Genomic DNA, 25,620 nt, shown 5'->3' on the forward strand with positions numbered 1-25,620 from the left:
GAGGTCACCTGTCACTCGAGTAGCCACAACGAGTACAAGCAACACAAAACCACAAGAAGTGTTTGCCGCCCAAGCATTCCAAGGAGATCTTGGCTCCGTACAGAGCCAGTTGTTTACGCTGACCTCAAGCGCATCCCAAGAAGGGCAACTTGGGAGGCTCAGCATCACGGACGTTAGGAAAAAGGTCAACGAACTTTACGAGTTCGTAAAGGACAAAAACAATGTCCACTTAAAAATAAAACATCTGGTGACGAGCATCAGATCGGTCGTCATGGTTGCTGAACGCGAGCATAAGGAGCTGCAGATGAGAGCAGAGGGTGCTGAAAAGGCTCTGCTCGAGGCGAATGAGAAACCCGTCGAGATACTTGAGACGCCGAAGGGTCCTCTGAACACACGATCGGACAAGCGAAGGAGGGACACCCCAGGAGAAGAAGAAGAGCTGAAAAAGGCCAAGAACGATCTGAGTAACGCGAAAGGAGGTGAAAGCAGTGAATGGCGTACTGTCGATAACCAGGCAGAAAAACGCAAAAAACAGAAGGAGAAGAAGAAAAAAGTTGAGCAGGAAAAGAAGAAACTCGGACCTCGAGTGGAGCGAATCAAGGGCGATGCTTTGATCGTTGAAGTGTCAGCAGGAGTATCGTATGCAGCTATCCTTCGGAAAGTGAGAGACGATCCGGAGTTGCAGACACTGGACGAGAACGTCGTGAAAACTAGGCGCACGCAGAAAGGCGAGATGCTCTTCGAGCTTAAAAAAGATCCAGCGGTTAAGAGCTCCGCTTTCAAACAACTCATTGAGAAGTCACTAGGGGAGGAGGCGAAGGTGAGAGCTCTCTCTCAGGAATCAACCATCGAGTGCCGGTATCTGGACGAGATCACGACTGTTGAGGAATTGAGAACTGCGTTACAGTCACAATGTGACCTTGGCGATGTGCCAATGACAATCCGGCTGAGAAAGGCATACGGTGGGACACAAACGGCCTCGATACGGCTCTCGAAACAAGCTGCGAATAAACTGGTGGAGAAGGGTAAAATAAAAGTGGGGTGGTCCGTGTGCCCGATGAAAGCTCCCCCTCGTATGGCCAAGCAAATGGAGAGATGCTTTCAATGCATGGGCTTCGGTCACCAGGCGAAAAACTGCGGTGGTCCTGACAGATCGAAATTGTGCAGGAAGTGCGGGACGGAAGGTCACGTTGCTAGAGACTGCACCAAGCAACCGAGGTGCATGTTGTGCAAGGAGGAGGACGGAAACGACCACGTCACAGGTAGCTTCAAATGTCCGGCGTACAAAAAGGCGATTGCGGGTTCGCAGTAATGGAGGTTACCCAGCTCAACCTCAATCATTGCGACATAGCACAGCAATTGTTGTGGCAGTCAACAACTGAAACTAAATGCGACGTTGCAATGATCGCAGAACCGTACCGAGTTCCTCGCGATAACGGAAAATGGGTGGTGGATAAAGCAGGGATGGCTGCAATACTAGTGATGGGAAGGTACCCCATCCAAGAAGTGGTGGAAAGCTCACAGGAAGGTTTCGTGATCGTCAAAATCAACGGAATCTTCATGTGTAGTTGCTATGCACCCCCAAGATGGTCAGCGGAGCAGTTTCACGAGATGTTGGACGTACTCACGGATAAGGTCAGCGGCCGCAAACCAGTCATCATCGGAGGAGACTTCAACGCCTGGGCTGAGGAGTGGGGAAGCAGATGCACCAACGCCAGGGGGTACAGCCTACTAGAAGCCTTCGCAAAACTAGACGTCACACTTCTGAACGAAGGCACTAGCAGCACCTTTCGAAGGGACGGCCGCGAATCCATCATCGATGTAACTTTCTGCAGTCCATCACTGGCGGCTAATACGAAGTGGAGAGTGTCGGAGGGATACACACACAGCGACCACCAGGCAATCCTGTATAGTGTCGGCCAACGGAATCCCGCAGCGGTACGGAATACAAAAACCTTTGAGCGGAAGTGGAGGACAAAGGTTTTTGACAAGGAGCTTTTCGTCGAAGCACTACGCATAGACAGCAGAACTCTTAATCTGAGCGCCGACGGGCTGACAGGAACATTGGTGAGGGCATGCGATACAGCGATGCCGAGAAGACTGAACCCGACGAATGAACGACGTCCAGCCTACTGGTGGAACGAGACACTCAGCATCCTCCGCGCTAACTGTCTACGAGCCAGAAGAAGAGTCCAGAGGGCACGAACCGATGTAGAGAGAGAGGAGCACCGCGCGTCTTTCCGAGCGACCAGAGCCGCCTTGAAACGAGAGATACGTAGGAGCAAATCGAACTGCTATAGGGAGCTGTGTCGAGACGTCGACGCAAATCCTTGGGGTGAAGCATATCGAATCGTGATGGCGAAATTCCGTAGTTCAACGACTCCCATGGAATTATGTCCGGAAAAACTCGAGGTCATTGTGAATGGACTCTTTCCGCAGCACGACCCACCGACGTGGCCACCCACACTGTACGGTGAGGACGAAGCAGAGAACGCACAAGTCACCAACGAAGAACTCATCGCGGTGGCAAAAGGTCTAAAGTTGAAAAAAGCACCCGGCCCCGACGGAATCCCCAATGTGGCCCTGAAATCGGCGATCCTTGCTTTCCCCGACATGTTCAGGGTGGTGCTGCAGAAATGCCTGGATGACGGTCTCTTCCCTGCGGAATGGAAGATACAAAAGTTGGTGCTGCTCCCGAAACCAGGAAAGCCACCTGGAGATCCAGCGTCGTATAGGCCTATTTGTTTGTTGGATACTTTGGGAAAGCTCTTGGAAAGGGTTATTCTCAACAGACTGGTGAAATGCACGGAGGATGACCACGGATTGTCGAAAATGCAGTTCGGGTTCCGGAAAGGAAAGTCGACAGTGGACGCTATTCGGACAGTTATCGAGAAAGCTCAGGTCTCGCTTAAACAAAAACGAAGAGGCGACCGTTACTGCGCGGTGATTTTGATTGACGTGAAGAACGCCTTCAATAGTGCCAGCTGGGAGGCCATCGCCGAGGCGCTACACAGATTGAAGGTCCCTAGCTACCTGTACAGGATACTGAGGAGTTATTTCCAGAATCGGATCCTGGTATACAACACAGACAGGGGACAGATAGTGAAGAATATCTCGGCGGGAGTTCCACAAGGCTCCATCCTAGGTCCTACGCTTTGGAACACGATGTACGACGGTGTTCTAGAGGCTGAAGCTACCCAGAGGTGTGGAGATCGTGGGCTTCGCGGACGACATCGTAACAACGGTAATCGGCGAGACGCTTCAGGAGGTGGAAATGTTGGCGACTGAGGCTGTAGACATGATCGGTAGTTGGATGGACAGCGTAAAGCTCCAGATGGCACATCACAAAACCGAGGTGCTGTTAGTGAGCAATTGTAAGGCAGTGCTGCGGGCAGAGGTATCGGTCGGAGGACATACCATCGTTTCGAAGCGGGCGGTGAAGTACCTCGGAGTCATGATCGACGACCGGCTGAACTTCAACCAGCACGTCGACTATGCATGTGGGAAGGCGTCAAAGGCCATCAACGTGGTGGCGAGGATCATGCCAAATAGCTTTGGCCCAAGCAGCAGCAAGAGGCGTCTCTTGGCAAGTGTATCTTCGTCGATACTGAGGTATGGTGGCCCTGCCTGGTTGGCGGCTCTGGAAACCCACCGAAATCGGAGGAAGCTGAACAGCACATTCCGACTCATGGCCATGCGAGTCGTAAGTGCTTATAGGACCATTTCGACAGAAGCTGTGTGTGTAATCGCCGGAATGATTCCCATCTGCATCACTCTGGCGGAAGATAGCGAGTGCTACAAGCGACGGGAAAGCAGAGGTATCCGGAAATTGATGAGAGCGGAGTCGTTGGACAAATGGCAGTATGAATGGGATACGGCAGAAAATGGTAGATGGACGTACAGGCTGATACCGGTACTTTCGACCTGGTTGAACAGGAAACACGGTGAAGTTAACTTTTACTTGACGCAGTTTCTGTCTGGGCATGGCTGTTTCAGGCAATATCTACACCGGTTCGGGCACGCAGTTTCACCCCTCTGTCCGGAGTGTGGAGATATGGAGGAAACACCGGAGCACGTCGTTTTTGTCTGTCCCAGGTTCACCGAAAGGCGCGAGGGGCTGCCTGCACTTCATGTCGAGAATATTGTGGAGGAGATGTGTCGCGACGAGATGATCTGGAATGCCGTGAGCAGTGCAATCACACAAATCATGTCGGAGCTGCAGCGAAGGTGGAGGGCTGACCAAAGTGCTGACAACGTCCGACGGTGAAAGGTGAACAACGGCGACGGCTGTTGCAAGAGATGGTACCTCACGAGAGTAGCTGTGACGGGGTGCGCGTTGTGTTGGAGGGCACCACCTAATCGGCTCTCCGCTGGGAAGAGAAATCCTGCGAGGGTGACTGTGACGGGGCGCGCGTCAAGTTGGAGGGCGCTTCCTAATCGGTGCACGTCTCGACAGGTAAACGGATACTGCCGCGGAGAACAGCAAAAGGCCTACCTGACAACGCCTGATCGTGGCCTGGATGGAGGAACACCGCGAACATTTCGAAGGAACGAGCATCAAGGATGAAGCCACGATCAAAATGGTGAATACCCCACGAGAGTAGCTGTGACGGAGTGCGCGTCAGGTTGGAGGGCACTGCCTAATCGGCGCTCCGTTGGGAAGAGAAATCCTGCGAGGGTGACTGTGACGGGGCGCGCGTCAAGTTGGAGGGCGCTTCCTAATCGGTTCACGTCTCGACAGGTGAGAAACCCCGCGAGGGTGGCTGTGACGGGTTGCGCGTCAAGTAGGAGGGCAATTCCTAATCGGTTCACGTCTCGACGGGTAAATTCAAAATGCCTGCGAAGAGGACATCAGCGCAGTGGAATTAAAAACGAATGGAAAGAAAAAAATATTGAGAAAAAGGGAAGGACAACGCTAGTTAGCGTTGAAAACTCGAGAAGTGCATGAGCACAGCCGCCCCCTGAAGTAGTCGCCTAGATGTGGTCCCAGGGGGAATAAGGCAACGAGTAGAGGGCTTGGTTTTTTGTGGGTGCGATCCCCACTCGACGTCTGGGTTAACCCTTCCCAGGTAAGGCTGGTAGAGCGTTCCTCACCTCTTAAAATAAAAAAAAAAAAAAAAAAAAAAAAAGAGAGAGAGAGAGAGAGAGAGAGAGAGAGAGAGAGAGAGAGAGAGAGAGAGAGAGAGAGAGAGAGAGAGAGAGAGAGAGAGAGAGAGAGAGAGAGAGAGAGAGAGAGAGAGAGAGGCTGTAAAAGATAGGATGTTTCCGATATAAAAATCCATATTTTAACGTCATCTTAAGTTTTACCTAAAACACTTTTTCCCTATCTTGACTTAAACAAATTGGGATTAGTTGCAATTTGTTTAAAGAAAACATGGAAGAGTTGTTTCGGAACTTTTCTCTGCAGAAGTACCCATCTTCCGATAAATAGAAGACTTGTTGGTTATTGATTATATATGTACTATTCATATTTTATCCATATTTTAAAAGTCTTATTTTTTTTTAATTTAAAAAAATGTTTTTTAGAAAAGCGAACAGCCAACACTATGTTTTATTCCTGAGAATTAATTTGGAATTAAAGCTGCTGTGCGAGAGATATATTTAGTTTTTTCTCAGTTTTGCATAATTTCAATTTTTTTCCCATTACGACTCTGCAGTCATCCAGCTAGTAACCAGTCGGCGAGGGTGTCCAGAATGGCCTTTCTCAAGGCTGATAATTTAGGATAAGTTTCTTAAATTGGTCTTTTTCAAGGCTAGAGATGAATGAACTGCAAACGTTCAAAACCTTTCTCTCCACAGCTCTCTTTAAAATTTGTCTTGAAAAAATAATCGAAAACACCATTGAAAAATCTTGGTGAAAAAATAAATTTAATATTTTGAAAATATTATAACTCGTATTAGAAAAACCTTTCAATTCAACATAGTTTTGAGGATTTGTTTTTTTTTAAATTATATAATTTCTGTGGAATTAATGTAAAACACGGAATCTTCAGCCGATTCTTCATGAAAAACTATGTATAAACTATGTTCAACATCGTAAAGAAGTTTCACAAACATTATTTTCATTATATTGGTGACAAAACTTTAATAATCGTGTTTTATGTAAACACGGAGTACGAACTACAGTCGCGACGGTAGGCGTCCGATTCGATGGAAGATATAAAAAACACATGCGATGTGGTTCAAGAATTCGTTATGACTGATTTATTGCATGCTTATAGAAAGTTCAGTGATAATTTCAATAAAAAAGAGATAGAAACAATTTTATAGCACTTGATCAGGTGATGGATCGTCCATGAATTTTGCCCCACCAACCCATATAATTAATATTACATTTTAAAGATAACATTTCTTCAATGGTAATGATTTCGCAAAGTATTGAAATTCCATAATTTTTTAAAAATTCATATCTTCATTTTGGTGAGCCCTACATAATACCACAATACGTCAAATTTTGTTTCATTGAATATTTTAATATATAGAATATTTTTTGAAAAATATCAAAAGGGACAAAAACAGAAAATTTTCAATATCAGATTAAACTTTTGAATCAGATATTTGAACGGTGTTTCCTAAATAGTCCATTGATTTTCCAATAAGTTTACATTGTTTAGTCAGATATCTTGATTTTGAGTTAAGATTCCTTGCAAAAAAGGTCAATAATTCAGGATACGGATACAGGGTTCATAAATTGGCCATCTGATAATAAAAACTGTGATTTTAAGTGGCTGCTACCATATGTACAGTTTCAACAATAGGAGCTGCCTACATACCACGTAAACAGAAAATGCACGATTTCCGACACCCCCGTACCCCTCCATGGACCATCGTGGACATTGATTATACCACTCCCCCTGTTGTCGCTCTGGATATTCTTCCATTTTTTTATTGCTAAATATGAAGTAAATAATTAATCTTTTTTATTGTAATTTTTCCAAAAAAAAAGTAGGCAACAAGCACTGATTTCTAGTGATCAGGTTCATCAGTCCATGCAAACCTTACTCCCTGCGGAATATTATCGATCAATACGATCGATCATGAGGGGACTAATTGCACATATAGCCTGCTTGTGTATTTTCCTCGCTTTGACCGGAAAACGCACGGCAATAGGAGCTACAGATATAGCCGCAGAGAGAAAGGTTTAATGCCACACTAGCCTACTAGAAATATTCTCAGGCGGAAAAAAATCATGAATCTAAATGCTACACGGAAAAAAGCGCAATGTTTTTACTAACCTAACCTAAATTATCCTAAACCTAAAAACCTGATCAACCTAAAAAAGCTAAATGTCCATTCTTTTTCAGGAGATTTAGGTTAAGTTAAGGTGAAAACATTGCGCATTTTCCGTGTAGCATTTAGACTCATGAGAATATTTTTAATAAGCTTTTGTGGCATTGAACCCTTTTTTCTGCGGCTACTTCTGTAGTTCCTTTTTTCCTTTGGTTTTTTGGTCAAAGCTAGAAAAATACACAAGCAGGCAATTAGCAAAATACCTATAAGTACACTGTAAGGTCCACTTTTTTCAGATCATGATACAATAGTTTTGAATTGTAATGAATGATATATTTCGAAAACAGAATTAACTGGACAAACGCAATGCACCAGCAAACGTATGCCGTTCGTCGCTCGCTAAAGCCGGACCTTGTTGAAATATCGTCTGCTATATTTCAAATTAACCGGGCAATCAGTGAAACACAGTTTTACTTGCGAGAGGTCGCCCCCTCCGACGGCGGGTCAGAGTCCAACTCGGATCGCGTTTTCGTTGCTCATAATTTCATCGCTATTTTTTCCGAGAACCATGAACGGGCCGGCCTGAGCGGTTTTGGGCTTTCTTTTCTATGATAGACACAACCGCTCTCTTCTCTGTCCAAAAACTAACTGAATTATTTTCTGTCCTTAGAAATTCAATACAAATTTTTCTAAAAATCTATGACTAAACAAGAGTAAGCGAACTTGTGATAAGCTAACAGCAACACGATAAGTAACACCAAAGCATAAACAAAAAGCTTATCGTAATACTAGACCTTTTCTCTTTTAGAATAAACAAGTACTATGAACTATGAATCACACGATCCGCATAAAGGATCGTGCGAGATAGATATATTAATTTAGGCTCGGGATCGACCCGACCTTATCGGAAACTAGTTAACACGATCCGCAATAAGGCTCTTTGCAGTGTCACCAACACCTTCTTTATTTATAATGATACTACATCCCATTGAAAGATTCGATCTTCTTCACAATTTTTCGCCAATAATCCCGATCCATGGCTGCAGTTCTTCAACTCCCGGCTGCACCGATTCTTGCCAAGTCCTGCTCCACCTGGTCCAACCATCTCGCTCGCTGGGCTCCTCTCCTTCTTGTTCCTACCGGATTCGATGCGAACACCATCTTTGCAGGGCTGCTGTCCGGCAATCTTGCAACATGGCCTGCCCATCGCACTCGTCCAGCCTTGGCGACTTTCTGAATGCTGGGATCGCCGTAGAACTGCGCCAGTTCGTGGTTCATTCTCCTTCTCCATACTCCGCTTTCCTGTACACCACCGTATATTGTTCTGAGCACTCGGCGTTCGAAAACTCCAAGCGCTTGTGAGTCCTCTTCAAGCATCGTCCATGCTTCGTGCCCATAGAGAACAATCGATTTCCCTCATCTATCTCAATCTCTCTCTCTCTCTCTCTCTCTATATATATATATCTATATATATATATATATATATATATATATATATATATATATATATATATATATATATATATATATATATATATATATAAATTATATATTCTTCTTCCACAATGTGCCACAGCAAAGCGTGGCAGGGAACAGCTAGTAAAGATATAGAAAAAAAGTTTTCACAACATGCCAATTGCGAGAATTTACACACAAAAATGTTAAGAATTAAACATTACAACTAATTTGTCCGAGAAAACATGGAAAAGTTGTTGTCAGAAAAACTTCTCTCGTGTAGAAGTGACCTTACGATGTATGAATGACTTATTGGTTATCGATTTTCGTCAAAAGTGGTAATTTTGTTCTCTATCGCAAAACATCAGATTCGTATTTTTCTATTTTTTTTGTATTAGGGTGCCCATTTCCATTTTAGAGAAATCATTAATTCTCCTTTTTTTCTCCTTTTATCCAAAAATGACTTTTTGAAAAAAATTATAACATTCGAACTACAGAACCGATTTGCGAGATCGACATATGAAATTGAAGCCAATAAGCTAACCTTTTTTTAAAAAAAATATCACACATGCGGTAAGATTGGATTCTAGTCGCATAGGTCTAGTCTAGTCTAGTCACATAGGAATATTGAACGAAGACTTAAAACATGTTAAATTTGCAAAATAATAACTCATAAACAAAAAATAACACCTCTCGGATTTTCGGATACCGTTCAGAATCATATTTCGGACACTTTGTTCTAATATCCTGAAATGCTTAATGCACTCATGATATAACTCCAAAATTAATATCACAATTACTTCTTTAGAGTAATCCTTTGGTTTCACTATCATTTCATATGAGAACTACATTTGAATTATAACATGATCGGCAAAAAGCTGACAACACTACTCATTATCGTTTGTGTTTGATGTTTGCTTACCATGAGTACGTAGAATTTACCCGTTCATCAACATTTAAGTTTCTCCCGTGTTTCATCAATTCTAATCATCGTTAACAGTTTACTGTGATTAGTTGGTAAGTGTTTCGCAGTTGACTATAAAATATAATCAAGTGTAATGTAATTTTCGTTCAGAAAATTACAAAATAAAGGGACCGAAATTTGAATTCAATCTGTCCGAAATTTGATTTTTTTTATAAATAGTGTCCGAAGTTTGATTCTTATTCGCTTCACTTGGAAAGCATTTTATTCGATGATTTTTTGATGTTTTCGATCAAATAGGTACCAGAGTAGAAAGCTTAAAAGCATATTGAACTAAATTATTAAAAATATGAACCAAATAATACTTGCGCATAAAGTTTTGATCTGTTTTCTGCATCATGCCTTAAGCGTCCGAAATATGATTCAGAATAGTATATTATGTAAAAAACCTCAGATTTCCAGAAAAATATAATTTAAAAAAAATATTGCGTCATTGAACGTCTCTGGAGCCTATTTTTCGCTTGATTTCGGTTCCCGATACAAAACAAGCGTTTCTGGAACAACGTTTTATTAGCCGATCTATTTTCGGTGTATTTTTCTTGGTACGATCTGAACGGTTATTAACGGTTAAGTTTTTAAAGTATTACACAGCAGCATTTTCCGACTTGATAACAACTACATATCCCTCTGTTTACCAATTATTTTATATTTACAGTGCAGTGCTGTCAAGATAATTGATACCTAATGTAGGTACTAGAATTTCGATTATACCAATTATCCCAATTCATTTGCACAGTTGCTTAAGGGGGTATTCTAGTGTAGAGGCACGAATTTCGGACGTATTTTCAAGCTCCGAAAAAAAACAAAAAAATAAAGAACATTTTTACTATCCATTATATCATTATTTGGTTGTCTGTCTTTTGACATTAAAACAAAAATTAAACGTAAAAAAATATTCATAATTAGAATAGTTACATGCTGATAAAGTGAGGAGGGTTAAAAAAAAATCGTGCCATAGCGTACACGATTCCAGCCCTTCTGGATATCTGAAACAAAAAAAAAATGGAACAGATTCTGAATCAGTATAGATGCCGCTATTGCATGAACTCGGAGAAGCCAAAAACATGTTTTTTTGAAAAAATGGCGGCCGTTTGAAGAGAGAAATGCTGCTTTAAACGTGTTTTTTGCGTTTCCCGATTTTTTAAAAATAGTACAATTTAAAAAAACTATTTTTTATTGGTTTATGCGATAGAGAGATGTATACAGATTGTATTCATATTAAATTCGATATAAACCGGTTCAGCAGAACTTGAGATATCATGTACGCCAGTATGAAAAAAGCTAGTTTCGAGAAAAACGCGTTTGAAGTTAATTGTTAGAGTCGTATTAGATTAGATATCGCGTCCCTAAAATGGCAATAACTCGGTCGTAATGTGATTTTCGAAAAGTTCTTTCTAGGGTATATTCTTGAATGCCTAAACATGAAAAATATGAAGCAAAAAAAATTATTTTTTTTTTAAATTCTTCACTAGAACACTGCCTTAACTTTTGTCTGGCACTGACACTTCAATTGATACGTTTGCAGCGAGTATTGGCCGAAAAACATTTGTTATCAGACATGATTATCCCATACTCCGGACATTATTATTCCAACATGACAACGCTCGTCCTCGTTTCGCTGTTCTAGTTTAGGACTATTCAGAAGATACTTTCCCCCTTCTGACTTTCTATATCACAAAACATTATTTCACATATTTCGACGTTCAATTTCAACCAAATCTCCTCTTCTGCTATAATAATAGCCTTGATAGTATCTCACTCCGCTACTCCGATAGATGAGTTAATCAGGTTCCTAGCGAATATGAATATTTTTAACTCTGTGTCCTACATATCAAGTCAGCCACACCTGTTGAGCGCGAACGGCGGCCAGCCAGCGAAATAAAAAACCCACCATTCGTTATTAGCATATTAGCTCCGATATATCATTTTGCGAAACAACCAACCCAGCGGCTTCATCATGGGTTTTGACGCACCAGGTGGACGCGGCGCCTGTTTCCTGAATGTTGTGCCCCACCAAAACGGCTGGCCGTGGTTAATCTCGGCTCGGCAAAATTCAAATTTCCTGTTGCCCAAAACACGTTGTAGGTCGATGTGGTTGTTGAAATTAATGATGGGAAATTGAATTTGAATTGTTAATTTAGATGTTTTTACAGCTTTGGTGGCATCGTGAGTGGCGTGTAATGTAGATTTTTTTTTGTTAAACAAGGGAAATTCCATGTAGTGGCAGAACTTTTCTATCACCACAACAATGGTTACGATTTAAGGTAAACGTCCTATTTATTGTCACTGCACATCCCTGTCTGCATGAACGTACGACTTTTAGATCCATGTGTAACAAGCACACAGGCCGGAAAATCTGGGATTTTATTTTTAGGGGTTATACAAAAACAAATTTTCTACATGCGCTGGAAAACTACCACAGGAGGGGTTCCTGTGCTGAACAATATGACCGCAAACGAGGCTCTCTCTCTCCCAGTTCCCTCCCTCTACAGGAGGTGGCGACGATGTGTCCCTCCTGTGGTGTCCTTCGTGCGTGGGACATGTGTGGCTCATTAAACAGTTTGCCGCTGATCAGCATATCATTCATTCATTCATCGTTTCAGCTTCGCTTACTACTACTGCATCGTAGCCGTCACATTTGGCCTTCCGATATATTGTTCCTTTTTTAGTTAAGCATCATTTGAGCGAATTATCGCGCCATCGTCAGCCCCTGCCATGGATTCTCAAGATTGTCCTTTATTCTACCTTCGTTGCAGACAAGTGGTATAAATAGAGGACTTATTATTGGGTGCTTATCTCCATCGCCAACGTAACAAGGCGAATCTGTGGTAAATTTGTGAACGAAGATTCATCCACCGAGAGGGAGGGGGAGTGGTGGGGGCGTTGTAGGAGGCTGGAAGCTACCGTGCCGTCGCTATGGAGGAGGAACCCGACAACAACCAGTCTCCGCCTCCTCTTGGTGGTGCGGGGGAAGGGCACCCATTCCAGGTTGCCGCACAACAAAATCAACGCGAGAATCGTATGACTTCCTCCGCTGTCAGCATGGATTCCGAGAGTGACGATAATGTGCAGCCAGGACCGTCGTCGGCGTCGTCTTCTGCGATAGCAGCAATGCCGGGACCGTCGGGGTCCAGTGGCGGTAATAATGCTTCCAAGTAAGTGAAGTTATTTTTCTTCTATTTGAAAATGATAACAATAATAATAATAATAAAAAAGTATGACTTCTGGCGTTCCGAAGCAAATCTGATCTACACATGCTAAGACGTGTTCCGATGAATAATAGGAATAGAAGTTATAGTCTGAAGGCGACTTTCAAATCTGAATCCTGAATTCAATGCGTTACATGCATCTTCCAACTAATGGAAAACGAAATTTGGGCTGCAGTGACCACCAGGATTTTTATTGTTCACATTCTTCAAGATCGTACAAATGATTCTGCAGTGATAAGTTAGCACAATTTATCGCTTTTATATGGTTTCTATTATAAATGAACAAAATTGAGCTTAAAACTTGCTACCTAGTGATTCCAGTTTGGTTGGATTCTGAGTGCATATAACTATTCATATCCTTATTCATATCCATGCCCGTATCTATGAAAAGTATGACACAATCTTCTTCTTCTTCTTTTTGGCTTTAAGAGGGTTTAAACTTTTCAGTTCATTCGCCTCTAACATATGACAGAATTTCCTCTCGAATACTTTAATAGTGCTGGTTTGAGTCAAATAAGAGACAACCGCGTGGCTCAAGCCCACGACAATAACTACAACATTTTGACATTTACTACACCAGTTCACCAGTGATCCTTAGGACGACAGTGTCTACACCCAAATAAATTTTTGGCACATTTTTTTTGGCATCCCGATTTATGACATTAAATGAGTTTTCCGCATATTTTGCCACATACACGGTCCAAACCGAGAAGGATATAGATTGACGTTTATGCTCCCCTTTTTACTTTTAGAAAATATTTTCCAATCTCATTTAATAATGAGGTGTAATATTATCACGCATTTATGCAACAGCACCAGAGAGCGTGGTCGTGTAAAACAGCCTTGCATTTCAGCCAACCTTGGTCCGATCCCCGTTGACATCGTTTGAACTTTTTTTTTTTTTGGTACAATCCCAAGCTGATGTTCAGTCTGAGAAAAAAAATATCCTTGATACCATACATACAAACATTTTAAAACTCTTGAAAGAGGTGCTTTTATTTGTTCGTTTCACCATTTAGTACTTGAAAAAGCGTTTTTTTTTCAAAGCTTGTTTGGGTGTAGAGCTTCCTCAGCTTTTGTGAATTTCACTCTTTGTTGCCCTTCGCTACTGATTCCATTGATTGAATCGTCACCGATACGATAAAGCAATTTTTTTCTAACACGAATAGTATTTTTTCGGGTATATGTAAGAATCATTTTACCGATTAATTCCTGCAAAAATGTGTTCCTGTGTTTCTCTTGCAAAAAAAAAACGGTATGAAGATACAAAGATACAAAAAAAATATTATGAAATAATGAATAAAATATTATCAAAATTTATCATAAGGTTTTTGCGGTATGTATGGGCTAAATTATTACGCTACTAAACTAATTTTCAAAAATTTATTCTTCAATGAAATTATCTTGAAATAGTTTTCTTTCAAACAATTTTGCATGTTCGAATTATTTCATTCTAAAAAGTCTTAAATTCAAAAAGTCTAATGACCAATAAAGTCATCACCTCCGTTATTTTGATTTTTGATAGATGTCAAGACTGCTAGGCGGCCATTCTTCATCCTCCCAAAACTCTGGTAAATTTTCCATGAGTTATTTCTGTGTTTTAATTCATTATATTAAATGATGCTTTTAGTCTTTCGGAATCACCGTGACTTGGTTTAATGGCTTCTGACCATAGCGTACAATTTAACACTGATTTTTTGACAATAACCTGCCGGATAAAGTAGTCTGAACAACCAATTCCATGCGCTTTCCCGATTGACCTGATTGACCTCCCTGATTCCCTTCCCATCGTTTTTCGAAGAATCCTGTTTAGGTTTTGAAGTTCTTTTCCCACTCTTTCTCTATGTAATCAAATTCTGATTACGATAACGACTCGTTTACTAGCTGAATCATTTAACTGAGATTTATGACAGCGCGAAGACAACCGAACCGACAACGAGAGCCGAAGAACGAATATTGTTCAGTTTTGTCATCTTTGTTGTTTATTTTATACCTATACCTAAATTTATTTGGATCATGCTTCGCCAGAATGAAGTATCGCTGTTTGGAATCCAGTACAAAAATATCGCACAAACTCTGCACTAATATGGAACGTGAATTATACCTCGAATATAACACGGACTAACGACAAAAAAAATCAACATTCATTTTCCACTATTATATCAAAATGAACGATTTAGAAGACAAAAGCATTATGCAACATGTTTTGTTTACCATAGAACATCACAAGATATAATCTTCAATGTTGGACTTAAACGTAATATATTATTCAATAACGGAATGATATGATTAAAAACAGCTGTTTGGTAAAATTCAATAACGTATGGACTAACGTTTGCATTAAAAATGGGTTCTTTTCCGGATAGTGATAAAAAAAACTTAGACAGATAATCGAGTTTGATAAATTTCCAATGGACGGTAATTATATTAGCTTACTTTTTTAGCAATTAGCAAAAAAATTTTACGCCCTTGCGAGCGGCCTTCCGGCAGTTTACCGGAACATTCGCCATGGTGGACGAAAATATGCGCGTAGGGATGTTTTTGAGTTCTTTCTTCGTTTTATTTATCAATTCCTTCTCAGTTTTCGCGACAAAATTGTTGCAATAGATCTTACACTTCAGGTTTGCCCAGAAATTCTCGATGGGACGCAGCTGAGGGACTTTGGGCGGGTTCGCCGATTTGGGTACCACATCGATATTCAGCCCTTATGGTATTTTTTGATGAACGACGCAACTTCCGGCAGTCACTTCGTACCATAAATATGCCTATGTTCGCCAGTTATTTTTTACTGTTTGGCCGGTTTCACCGACCTCCCGATCGAGCGCACGATGTCCGTTTTCGACGCGGCGGGGTACCATTCTTTGAACGCGCACATTTCTGAACGGAGTGGCTTCACTGTTTTCGCCATCACGGTTAGAGTTCGACTGATAGAGCTATCAAATTTTTTCTGATGACTCATGGTTTACTATGATTGATGCTGCATGGGTAGTTTCGTCAGTGCGTGTGAAGGTAAACCCATGAAAAATGTGCCGTGTGTCAATGGGGCGATGTCTGCTGCTGTACAACAAGGTGTTCGTAACGTGCGTGTGTGTGTGTGTGTGCGCATCGAGTATATGCATATGCGGTGGGAAATTATTGTGAAGCATAACAGGCGATATCGGAAAGGTTATTGTTATAGCTTATGGTGCTACATATCCTCCCCCATCCCACAAATATAGACGAAATGCAAAGTAAATTTGTTTTCACATAGCACATTTCTCGAAAATTCTATTGCTACACATATTGTTCGATAATTCACTGTCACCATGCAAGAACGCAGTCATCCCGATCCGCTATTGACAAACAAAATCCTATGCGCGATCCACTATCGACAAAATCCTACGTGGTCATCTCGAGCCGCTCTTGATAGAATCCTGTACGGTTATTCTGATCTACTATCGATTAAACCTTGCGCGGTCATCTCAAAGTCGCTATTGAAAGAATCCTATGCGGTGAATCCGATCCGCTATCGATTAAATCCTACGCGGTCATCCTGAGCCACTATTGACAAAACCCTGCACGGTCATCTCGAGTCGCCGGATCATCTCCAATAATTTTGTGGTCAGACAGAGAAGTTGCTGATCGCCAAGGCCAGGAAAGATCTGAAGAACATGCTGACATTTCCATCGATCATGGATCATGGATTTCGACCAACTACCGGTCCGGTCCGATTTATTTTATTGCATTCGTCTTCTCCTGTAGACCAATTAAGTAGAGAGAAGTATCGGAATATTTTCAAAAAAACTCTGAAGAAAGGTCGGAAAATTTGGATAATCAAATTCCCTTATATTCTACAATTACATCACCATAAGCGTTGTTAGTCCATTCGATGTTTGCGCTAACGAAATTGATCTTTGTTCGAAAGTGGAAATTGATTGTCAGGCAAGATAACGCACTTTTATATCTTTAATCTACAGGGTTTTCCATTTCGGGCTTCCGAAAGTATACAGCCCTGCGCTGACAACCGTTTGACATAGCTGTCAACCAAAGCGTCATATCGTTAGTTGAATGTCTGCCATTTTACAATATGGATCGTTTTAGCATCGCACAACGTGTTAATTTTGTTAAATTATACTATAAAAATGATGAAAAACCGGCAAATGTTTTTCGAGCATTACGGACGGATTTTGGTCGTCATGGACGGCCTACAGAGCACACAATCGCTAATGTAGTGCGTAAATTCGAACAAAATGGATCCGTAGCGGATATTGTGAAACCTGTGCATCATCGTAATGTGCGTTCGGTCGAAAATATTGCTGCTGTTGCTGCCAGTGTGGAGGATGACCCGAATGTTTCGATTCCACGGCGTACTCAGCAATTGGGCTTGTCAAACACATCATTGTGGCGAATTTTGCATTTGGACTTGCACCTACATCCATATAAAGTCCAACTGGTACAAAAATTAGAGCGTGGTGACCATGGAATGCGTCGGGCATACGTCGAACAACAGCAGCAAAATGCTGAATATTCGCATCAAATTTTCTTCAGCGATGTGGCACATTTCGAGCTCGGTGGCTATGTGAACACCCAAAATTTCCGAATATGGGGCTCAGAAAATCCACACGTGATTGTTGAGAGGCCATTGCATCCGCCAAAAGTTACTGTTTGGTGCGCATTATGGTCTGGTGGAGTCATAGGGCCATATTTCTTTGAAAATGAGAGACGGTAATCTTGAATGGTGAGCGCTATGGCCGCATGTTAACCGATTTTTTTTGCCACAAATTGAAGATATGGATACGGATGACATGTGGTTTCAGCATGACGGCGCCACGTGCCACACAACACGACCGAACATGGCCATATTGCGAACGAAATTTGAGGGACGCATAATTTCGCGTTTTGGTGATGCCAATTGGCCGTCCAGATCATGCGATTTGAACCCGCTAGACTTTTTTTTTGTGGGGTTATGCGAAAGACCGTGTCTATGCCAACTCTCCGCAAACTCTTGAACATTTGAAAGACAACATTCGTGAAGTTATGACCGAGATACCGCCCCATATGTGCCGAAAAGTCATCGAAAGTTACCTGTTCCGGATTAAGGTGTGCGAGGAAGCCCTAGGTGGACATTTGAATGATGTTGTATTTCACACATAATGGCATAAACCAAACTTTAATTTGAAATAAAAGTTCCATCGAAATTCGAATTCTATGTGTGTTTTATTTCAATTTACTTTCGGAATATAAAGTTGGAAAACCCTGTATATCAACAAAAATGGACGGCCAAATGTGTTGGTAAGCGGAAATACCGAGGAAGGAATCGTCTGATTTGAACTGTCTTTATTTTGTTGTATTCGTCTCTGCCCATAAATAAATCTTATGTTATGGTTAAAATTTTGAAATCTTTGAAAAGCATTGAGAGAAAGTTCGAAAAAAATAATTCCCATATGTTCTACAATGCCATCGTTGCTACCCCAGTTGAATTTCGCGTTTGCGGAATAAGGCTTCGTGTTCCGTTGGTGTGAGGCGAAAATGGCAATAATTTCTCAGGTGGAATAACGCGCTTGGAAAATAAAAATTATGAATATAAATTCACTTTTCTGTGACATGTTATACATTATCATACATTATCCAAAGTGTTGGCCATCGCTAGAAACTATTTTTCCTACCTTCAACGAACTTTTCATTGCGAACGAAGTGTTCTTCTTTCCATTCCATAAATGAATCCAGCCAATTTTTAATACCCAGTTTTGAAGTAAAGCGTGTTCCACTCAGAATCAGAAGTGAACCAGAATTTCCCATCCGCAATTTTCAAAATACTTTTCAACTCAAACAGCAACATGAGCCGGGGGGTCTCGTCATCATTGAATATTACCGATTCGTGTCTGTTCGCATAATCTAGATGTTTTTTAGCAATATTTCGCTTTAAACGGGTCAATTGTTGCCTGTAGAAGTTTACATTGATCGTTTGACCAGGTTTTAGCAGCTCATAATGGATCACACTCTTTTGATCCCACCAAAAACTGAGCATTACTTTAGAACGGTGAATATTCGGTTTCGGTTGATGTTCCTGATTAGGTTGGATTTTTTTTATTAAATCGTTTATTTTTACAGGCTTAATTACATAAGTTTAAAGGAGCCAAACTCTTAACTATATTTCTACTAGCATATATTAATATGTTTCCTCAATTCTATGGTTAATAAAATAGGAATGCGATTACTCGCGGTCGATGATGACACATTTTCATTAGGAAAAGGATGCGATGTAAGGAGATTGTAACAATGTTCACACTCATACTCACATTCTCATTCACATTCACACTTCACACTCAATTCTTAAAAACTATCCTTACATCTAATATGTATTACAATTCAACTTATTCTAATGGAAGGGAACCGATAGCTCGCAAAGAACGAAAAGGAGGGGAAAAGGATGTAAGAACAATCACACTCGAAGATCGATAGTTTTAAGGAAAACATATATTTGGGACATGTAATAAAGATCCAGCCGAGCCAACACATCTCTCACCGGCACATTGGGCTGCCTTCCTCTGGCCCGAAGAGAGTTTTCCAAATTCGATCTGGCAACAACATATCCCTCGCATGACCAAACAACGTGTTCGATGTCGTGGTAACCTTGACCTCAAACACAGATATTGCTGTCGGCAAATTGGCCGGACTTTACACAGAGTCTTTTGCTATTTTTATTGTCGTTCCATCTGTTCCAAATCCATTTTCCATTACCAGAAAAGATTCAATGCAAAAAAAAAACTTCTTTTTATGCTGATCAAATCATATTTCGGACATGCAAAATCGCCGTTTAACATTTCTTGCCTTCAATTCGCATGGAACATAATTTTCTCGCTTTTGGATGTATACTGCGGCTTTGAGTCGTTTAGAAATAGCTTGTCGAGTGATTCTGTCAATGATTCTGCAAGCTCTGTTTGCGTTTGACACGAATCATAATCGAGTAGTGTCTCTAACTCTTCATCTTTAAACCTTTTCGGTTAACCCGGAAGCTTTTTGTCTTTAACACTAGAATCATCACTTTTAAATCGGTCAAACCATCCCCTACTAAATCTGTCCGATGTCGGTGGGCTTCAGTTGCACTTTTCTTCTAATGGAAACGAAAAATCAAAAAATGGTGCTTATTTGCAACGAAACTCCACATTTTCCATGTAAAAATTCAGCTTGTTGTGCAAATTTCAAAGACTTGTAAATAATAATGTGTGCTACCAAAATTATGTCTGCGATAGGGAATGCATAGCGCATTCCATGATCGAGCACGTGACAATACCTTAAACTGATGTTCATTCATCAAGATGAGTAAACGGCGGGGAAAGCGAATTATCAGCATTTTTATTTTACAACTTTTCGATAGTATGTTTCAAAATACATGTATACAATTTTATTTTTAGGCGTGTAGAATTATTTTCAATTGGTTGATACAAACGTCTTTGCGATCTGTTGAGAAATTATCGAATTGTAAACATTCAGAAAAACAAACAGTAGATACATATTACAATGTTGTTTCTTATTCACATTTCCATCCACTGCAAATATAATGTAAGCGAACAAAATGCTTGCACTGAGCGGCGTAAACCATCCTCGGAGTAGCGAAGTAATAACATTTTCAAATGAACTCCTAGATTCATCATTAACATATACTGTTGAAGGCTCTCTGTCTAGAGCGACACTTAAACACTGAACTTATTGAATATCCAAGAAGTTTTTCAGTAGCTTCTTCTCTACGTCTCCAGCGCTCCGAATACATATTCTCAAATAATCCACAAATTACACTATGCAGCGCCTTGCGTAGAACAGTAACAGAGAAATCGAACCATGTCCACGGCGAAGGAAACAACAACCGATGCAGAAATAACTTTTTTTAATTTTAGTTTCCATCTGGATAGCTTAGACAAACCTTGACGCCACTTTTAGCCTGAAAATATTGCACGAATCCGAGGAAATTAATTGATCGATTGCAAAAAATCACCAATAGTAAAAAAATAGTCGAAAATCAATTTGTTTTTCATTGTTTCGGATATTACGTTAAGAATGCATCGAACTTCCTGAAGTAACTTCTTAGTGAAAACTTTGAGGGCCCTCTAAAAGGACCATGATTTTATCCAAGTAATTTTTTATCTTTCTGTTGGTATTGCTACTTTGTTATTGCTGATTCATGTCTACTCGCTGGCTGGAGGGATTTAGCGCTTTCAAATTAACTTTGTATTTTACATTTATTCAAAGGTTTATCTCAAGAAAAATATAATTGCTAGATGCGTAGAAATATTCTCGATAAAATGATGCAAACATCTTTGCAATTTATTAAGAAATGATCAAGCTATGGTCATTCAAAATCTTTCATCATTTCGTACATTTTCAGTGTTTAGATTTTCATTTTACTTCCCTCTTCTCCCTTTTACTTCGTCGGCCTATGCAAAAACAAAAATAATGTATGTGTCTGTGATGTAAAAATACTGAAGCACGTTCCACCAGACGACATGAAAAGCGACTAGATGCTTCCACCGAGCTAAAACATTAAAACAAATGACGTCAATTTAAAAATTCGCAAGTGTGTTGGAAGTGCTCTAACCAGAAAAATTAACTCATGCGAGATTTTAAAATAATTTTTTCGTGATACATACAGGGTTTTCCATTTCGGGCTTCCGAAAGTATACAGGCCTGCGCTAACAACCGTTTGAGATAGCTGTCAACCAAAGCGTCATATCGTTAGTTGAATGTCTGCCATTTTACAATATGGATCGTTTTAGCATCGCACAACGTGTTAATTTTGTTAAATCATACTATAAAAATGATGAAAAACCGGCAAAGGTTTTTCGAGCATTACGGACGGATTTTGGTCGTCATGGACGGCCTACAGAGCACACAATCGCTAATGTAGTGCGTAAATTCGAACAAACTGGATCCGTAGCGGATATTGTGAAACATATGCATCATCGTAATATGCGTTCGGTCGAAAATATTGCTGCTGTTGCTGCCAGTGTGGAGGATTGTTTCGATTCCACGGCGTGCTCAGAAATCGGGCTTGTCAAACACATCATTGTGGCGAATTTTGCATTTGGATTTGCACCTACATCCATATAAAGTCCAACTGGTACAAAAATTAGAGCGTGGTGACCATGGAATGCGTCGGGCATACGTCGATTGGGTGAACGAACAACAGCAGCAAAACGCTGAATTTTCTCCTCAAATTTTCTTCAGCGATGAGGCACATTTCGAGCTCGGTGGCTATGTGAACACCCAAAATTTCCGTATATGGGGCTCAGAAAATCCACACGTGATTGTTGAGAGGCCATTGCATCCGCCAAAAGTCACTGTTTGGTGCGCATTATGGTCTGGTGGAGTCATCGGGCCGTATTTCTTTGAAAATGAGGACGGCGAGACGGTAACTGTGAATGGTGAGCGCTATGGCCGCATGTTAACCGGTTTTTTTTTGCCACAAATTGAAGATATGGATACGGATGACATGTAGTTTCAGCAGGACGGCGCCACGTGCCACACAACACGACCGAACATGGCCATATTGCGAACGAAATTTGAGGAACGCATAATTTCGCGTTTTGGTGATGCCAATTGGCCGTCCAGATCATGCGATTTGAACCCGCTAGACTTTTTTTTGTGGGGTTATGCGAAAGACCGTGTCTGTGCCAACTCTCCGCAAACTCTTGAACATTTGAAAGACAACATTCGTGAAGTTATGACCGAGATACCGCCCCATATGTGCCGAAAAGTCATCGAAAGTTACCTGTTCCGGATCAAGGTGTGCGAGGAAGCCCTAGGTGGACATTTGAATGCTGTTGTATTTCACACATAATGTCATGAACCAAACTTTAATTTGAAATAAAAGTATCATCGAAATCCGAATTCTATGTGTGTTTTATTTCAATTTACTTTCGGAATATAAAGTTGGAAAACCCTGTATATGTGATATTTATAAAAAAAATAGCACAAAACCTTTCTGTGATGTTTTTTTCAGGTTGACGTAAACTATTTTCTATTTTCCGATATCTTCTACACACACAGTTAAAGGACATCTCGAAACTGGAAATTTGTAGTTGTAGTGGTGTGTATATCTCATCGTCATGTGTTGCAATTTTTGTCTTCATTTGTCAATAAAATGCCATTTTTGCAATCCAAGTGCTAATAAAATGCCTTTCAAAAATCTGTTCATGTTTTCTGTTGTTTATTATTGTATACCCTGGTATACCGTTATTTCTTGTTGAGTGTATTTAGCTCCAACTCTCATCAATATTTCAATTTCATTGTCAGTATAACATTGAATATTTTCATGAAGTTCGCAACTCTTTCAATTTTTACAACGCTAGACAAATAGATGTACCCCGGAGGAACCCTTAACCTCGGTCGCTGAGCAAGTTAGACATTGTTTTGCTTCGAATAATTACTGAAGCCGATAACTAAAGAGTTCGGATATACTTATAGGATAGAAAAAACGATGATAATGTGTTAATATGCATAACCAATAAATTTTGAAAATGACAAATCTGGACTGCATAATAATGGATTAGTTTAATTTATAATATCATAATTCTTTATTCTTTATTCTTTATTATTATTGATTCATCTGACAGAAATAGTCTTAATGAATAATCTATCACGTTTTAAAATACATGCAGTCTTCTAATACTATTAACAAATTGTGACGTGGACATTCCAAATTCAAACACTGATTCAACGGACGAAAACATGCGGATCATTGCACAAACAGGTTGGTTGTATCCATACAAAGTACGATGAAATCCCGGCTGCATTAGGGATCGGTATCTCAGCATCCTACCCGAGGCTCGAAAGTCCAAAAGCGATAGGAGATACGAGCAGTCGACATCGCCATTGAGTAGTTTAACTACAAACGTCGCTTGTTGAATCTTTCGTCTCCGATCAAGTGTTTCAAGTCCAAGCAAGCGACACCTGTCAGCATATGCTGGTAGGTTCAATGGGTCACGCCACGGTAAATTTCTGAGCGCAAGCCGTACAAACCTCTTTTGCACTCGTTCAATCCTTAGGTTCCACGTGACATCATTAGGAGCCCAAACAGCAGATGCATTCTCCAGGATCGGGCGAACAAGAGAGCAATACAATGCTTTGAGGCAATGCGGGTCCTTGAAATCTTTGGCAATCTTGAATAGAAAACCAAGTTGTCGGTTTGCCCTAGATATGGTCCAGGTATAATGAGAATGGAAGGAAAGTTTAGGATCCAGCACTACGCCAAGATCTACCACTTCATCTACTCTCTCAAGAACATTTTCAACGATGTGATAGTCAAAAATGATTGGGTCCTTGGATCGATGAAAGGTCATTACATGGCATTTACCGATGCTAATAACAAGTTTGTTCTTGCGGCACCAGTGAACAAATTCATCGAGTAGCCTTTGAAGACGTAGACAATCCCCGATGCAACGTACCACGACATAGATCTTCAAATCATCAGCATACATAAGTTTGTTCTTGAAGCCTAACGAAGATGCAGCGTCATTGAAATATAACACGAACAATAAAGGTCCCAAATTGCTTCCTTGTGGGACACCAGATACGCTCACAAACGATGATGATACGCTAGAGCCATAAATTATTATAGAATCAGTTTCGCAGAATTACTTGTTATCTCATCGAAATGCAACCAACAAACATTCATCTAATTTATAATTATAATTTTGGCGAATTTCGATTTTTAAATCGGTTATATTGAGAAAATGGATACTCAACGTGGACGCAACATATGAAGAAGAAGCGAAAAAGGGTGGAAGATATGACTACGAAGATACGAAGATCTAAACCAACCAATTGAATTAAGTCGCCATACTTCAATTCATTCAAAGTTTTTAGTTTTGTTATACAAATACTTTTTTTTCTCTCTTTTTATTCGTCTGAAAAAACAAGTCGTTATTCTCTTCCTTTCACATCATATCTCAACGGTCCTCGTCCGAAGGGTGACTAGTTTTCGCATGACTCGATTTTTTTTTCGCCACAAATTAGCGCTATTTCGTGTGATAGAAATTTACGACGAGTTAATTAGTAACAAAGAAACGAATTCGAATCTCCGCTTGTTTTAATGCTTGCTTTCCAAAGTGGTTTGGCAGTTTTTTTTCGGAATTTAATTTTGCTCTCTCTCCCATAATAAGTGAGATGGAACAGTTACGGGATGCGCCTGCACAATACAGCTTCAAAATTTTGCACAATTTGAGAAAAAAAATCGAATAAATCCGTCAATCTGCCTTGCCGCCACCGCACTGTGTACTTTGTGCCACACGGATTGTGATAGCGGGCCCAAGATCGTTAATATCGCTGCCAAAACTATTGCGTTTCTGAATGAAGTGATCTCTTTCGCTCGGCGAGATCGCCCAAACGATGGAACCGAATTACTAATTAAGATGCTCGATGTTTTGATCTTCCGGGGAAGATATCGCAGAAATCCGCCCGTAAAGTGGGGTTCATAATTAGTTTCTTTTACGATGGTCTCTTTTAGCGTCGGATTATACTAGATTTACGTTTGTCGGATGCCCGCTTATGTGATGAGAACTGGCGTGGCTTAGCCGCGGATAGGCGATTTTGGTGTTCTAGTTTCAGATAATCGTATGCTTCGCTGAGGGTTATAAGTTTCTATTTTGCGAATAGCAAAAAACATAATTTGATACAAATTTTTCGAAGGATTCAATAGAACTTCGCGTTGTTTTGTGGAAATCGCACCGCAAAGGCACAGAAATGGATGTAAACAATGCGGCAAATAAT

The 25,620-nt window shown here is 40.7% G+C and overlaps 1 protein-coding gene across 6 annotated transcripts in view; it reads left to right on the plus strand.

Moving 5' to 3' along the window:
- LOC129764676 (basic helix-loop-helix ARNT-like protein 2) overlaps nt 1-25,620 on the plus strand; it is a 242,926-nt gene that overhangs the window by 75,808 nt on the left and 141,498 nt on the right. For all 6 annotated transcript variants that reach the window (XM_055764005.1, XM_055764004.1, XM_055764003.1 and 3 more), the window contains one exon: nt 12,424-12,822. In XM_055764005.1, the coding sequence (XP_055619980.1) occupies nt 12,584-12,822 (239 nt within the window). In that variant the 5' untranslated portion in view covers nt 12,424-12,583. The remainder of the gene's footprint in view (nt 1-12,423; nt 12,823-25,620) is intronic.

This window comes from Toxorhynchites rutilus, chromosome 2 (genome assembly GCF_029784135.1).
Source record: "Toxorhynchites rutilus septentrionalis strain SRP chromosome 2, ASM2978413v1, whole genome shotgun sequence".
In the NCBI taxonomy this organism is placed as follows: Eukaryota; Metazoa; Arthropoda; class Insecta; order Diptera; family Culicidae; genus Toxorhynchites; species Toxorhynchites rutilus.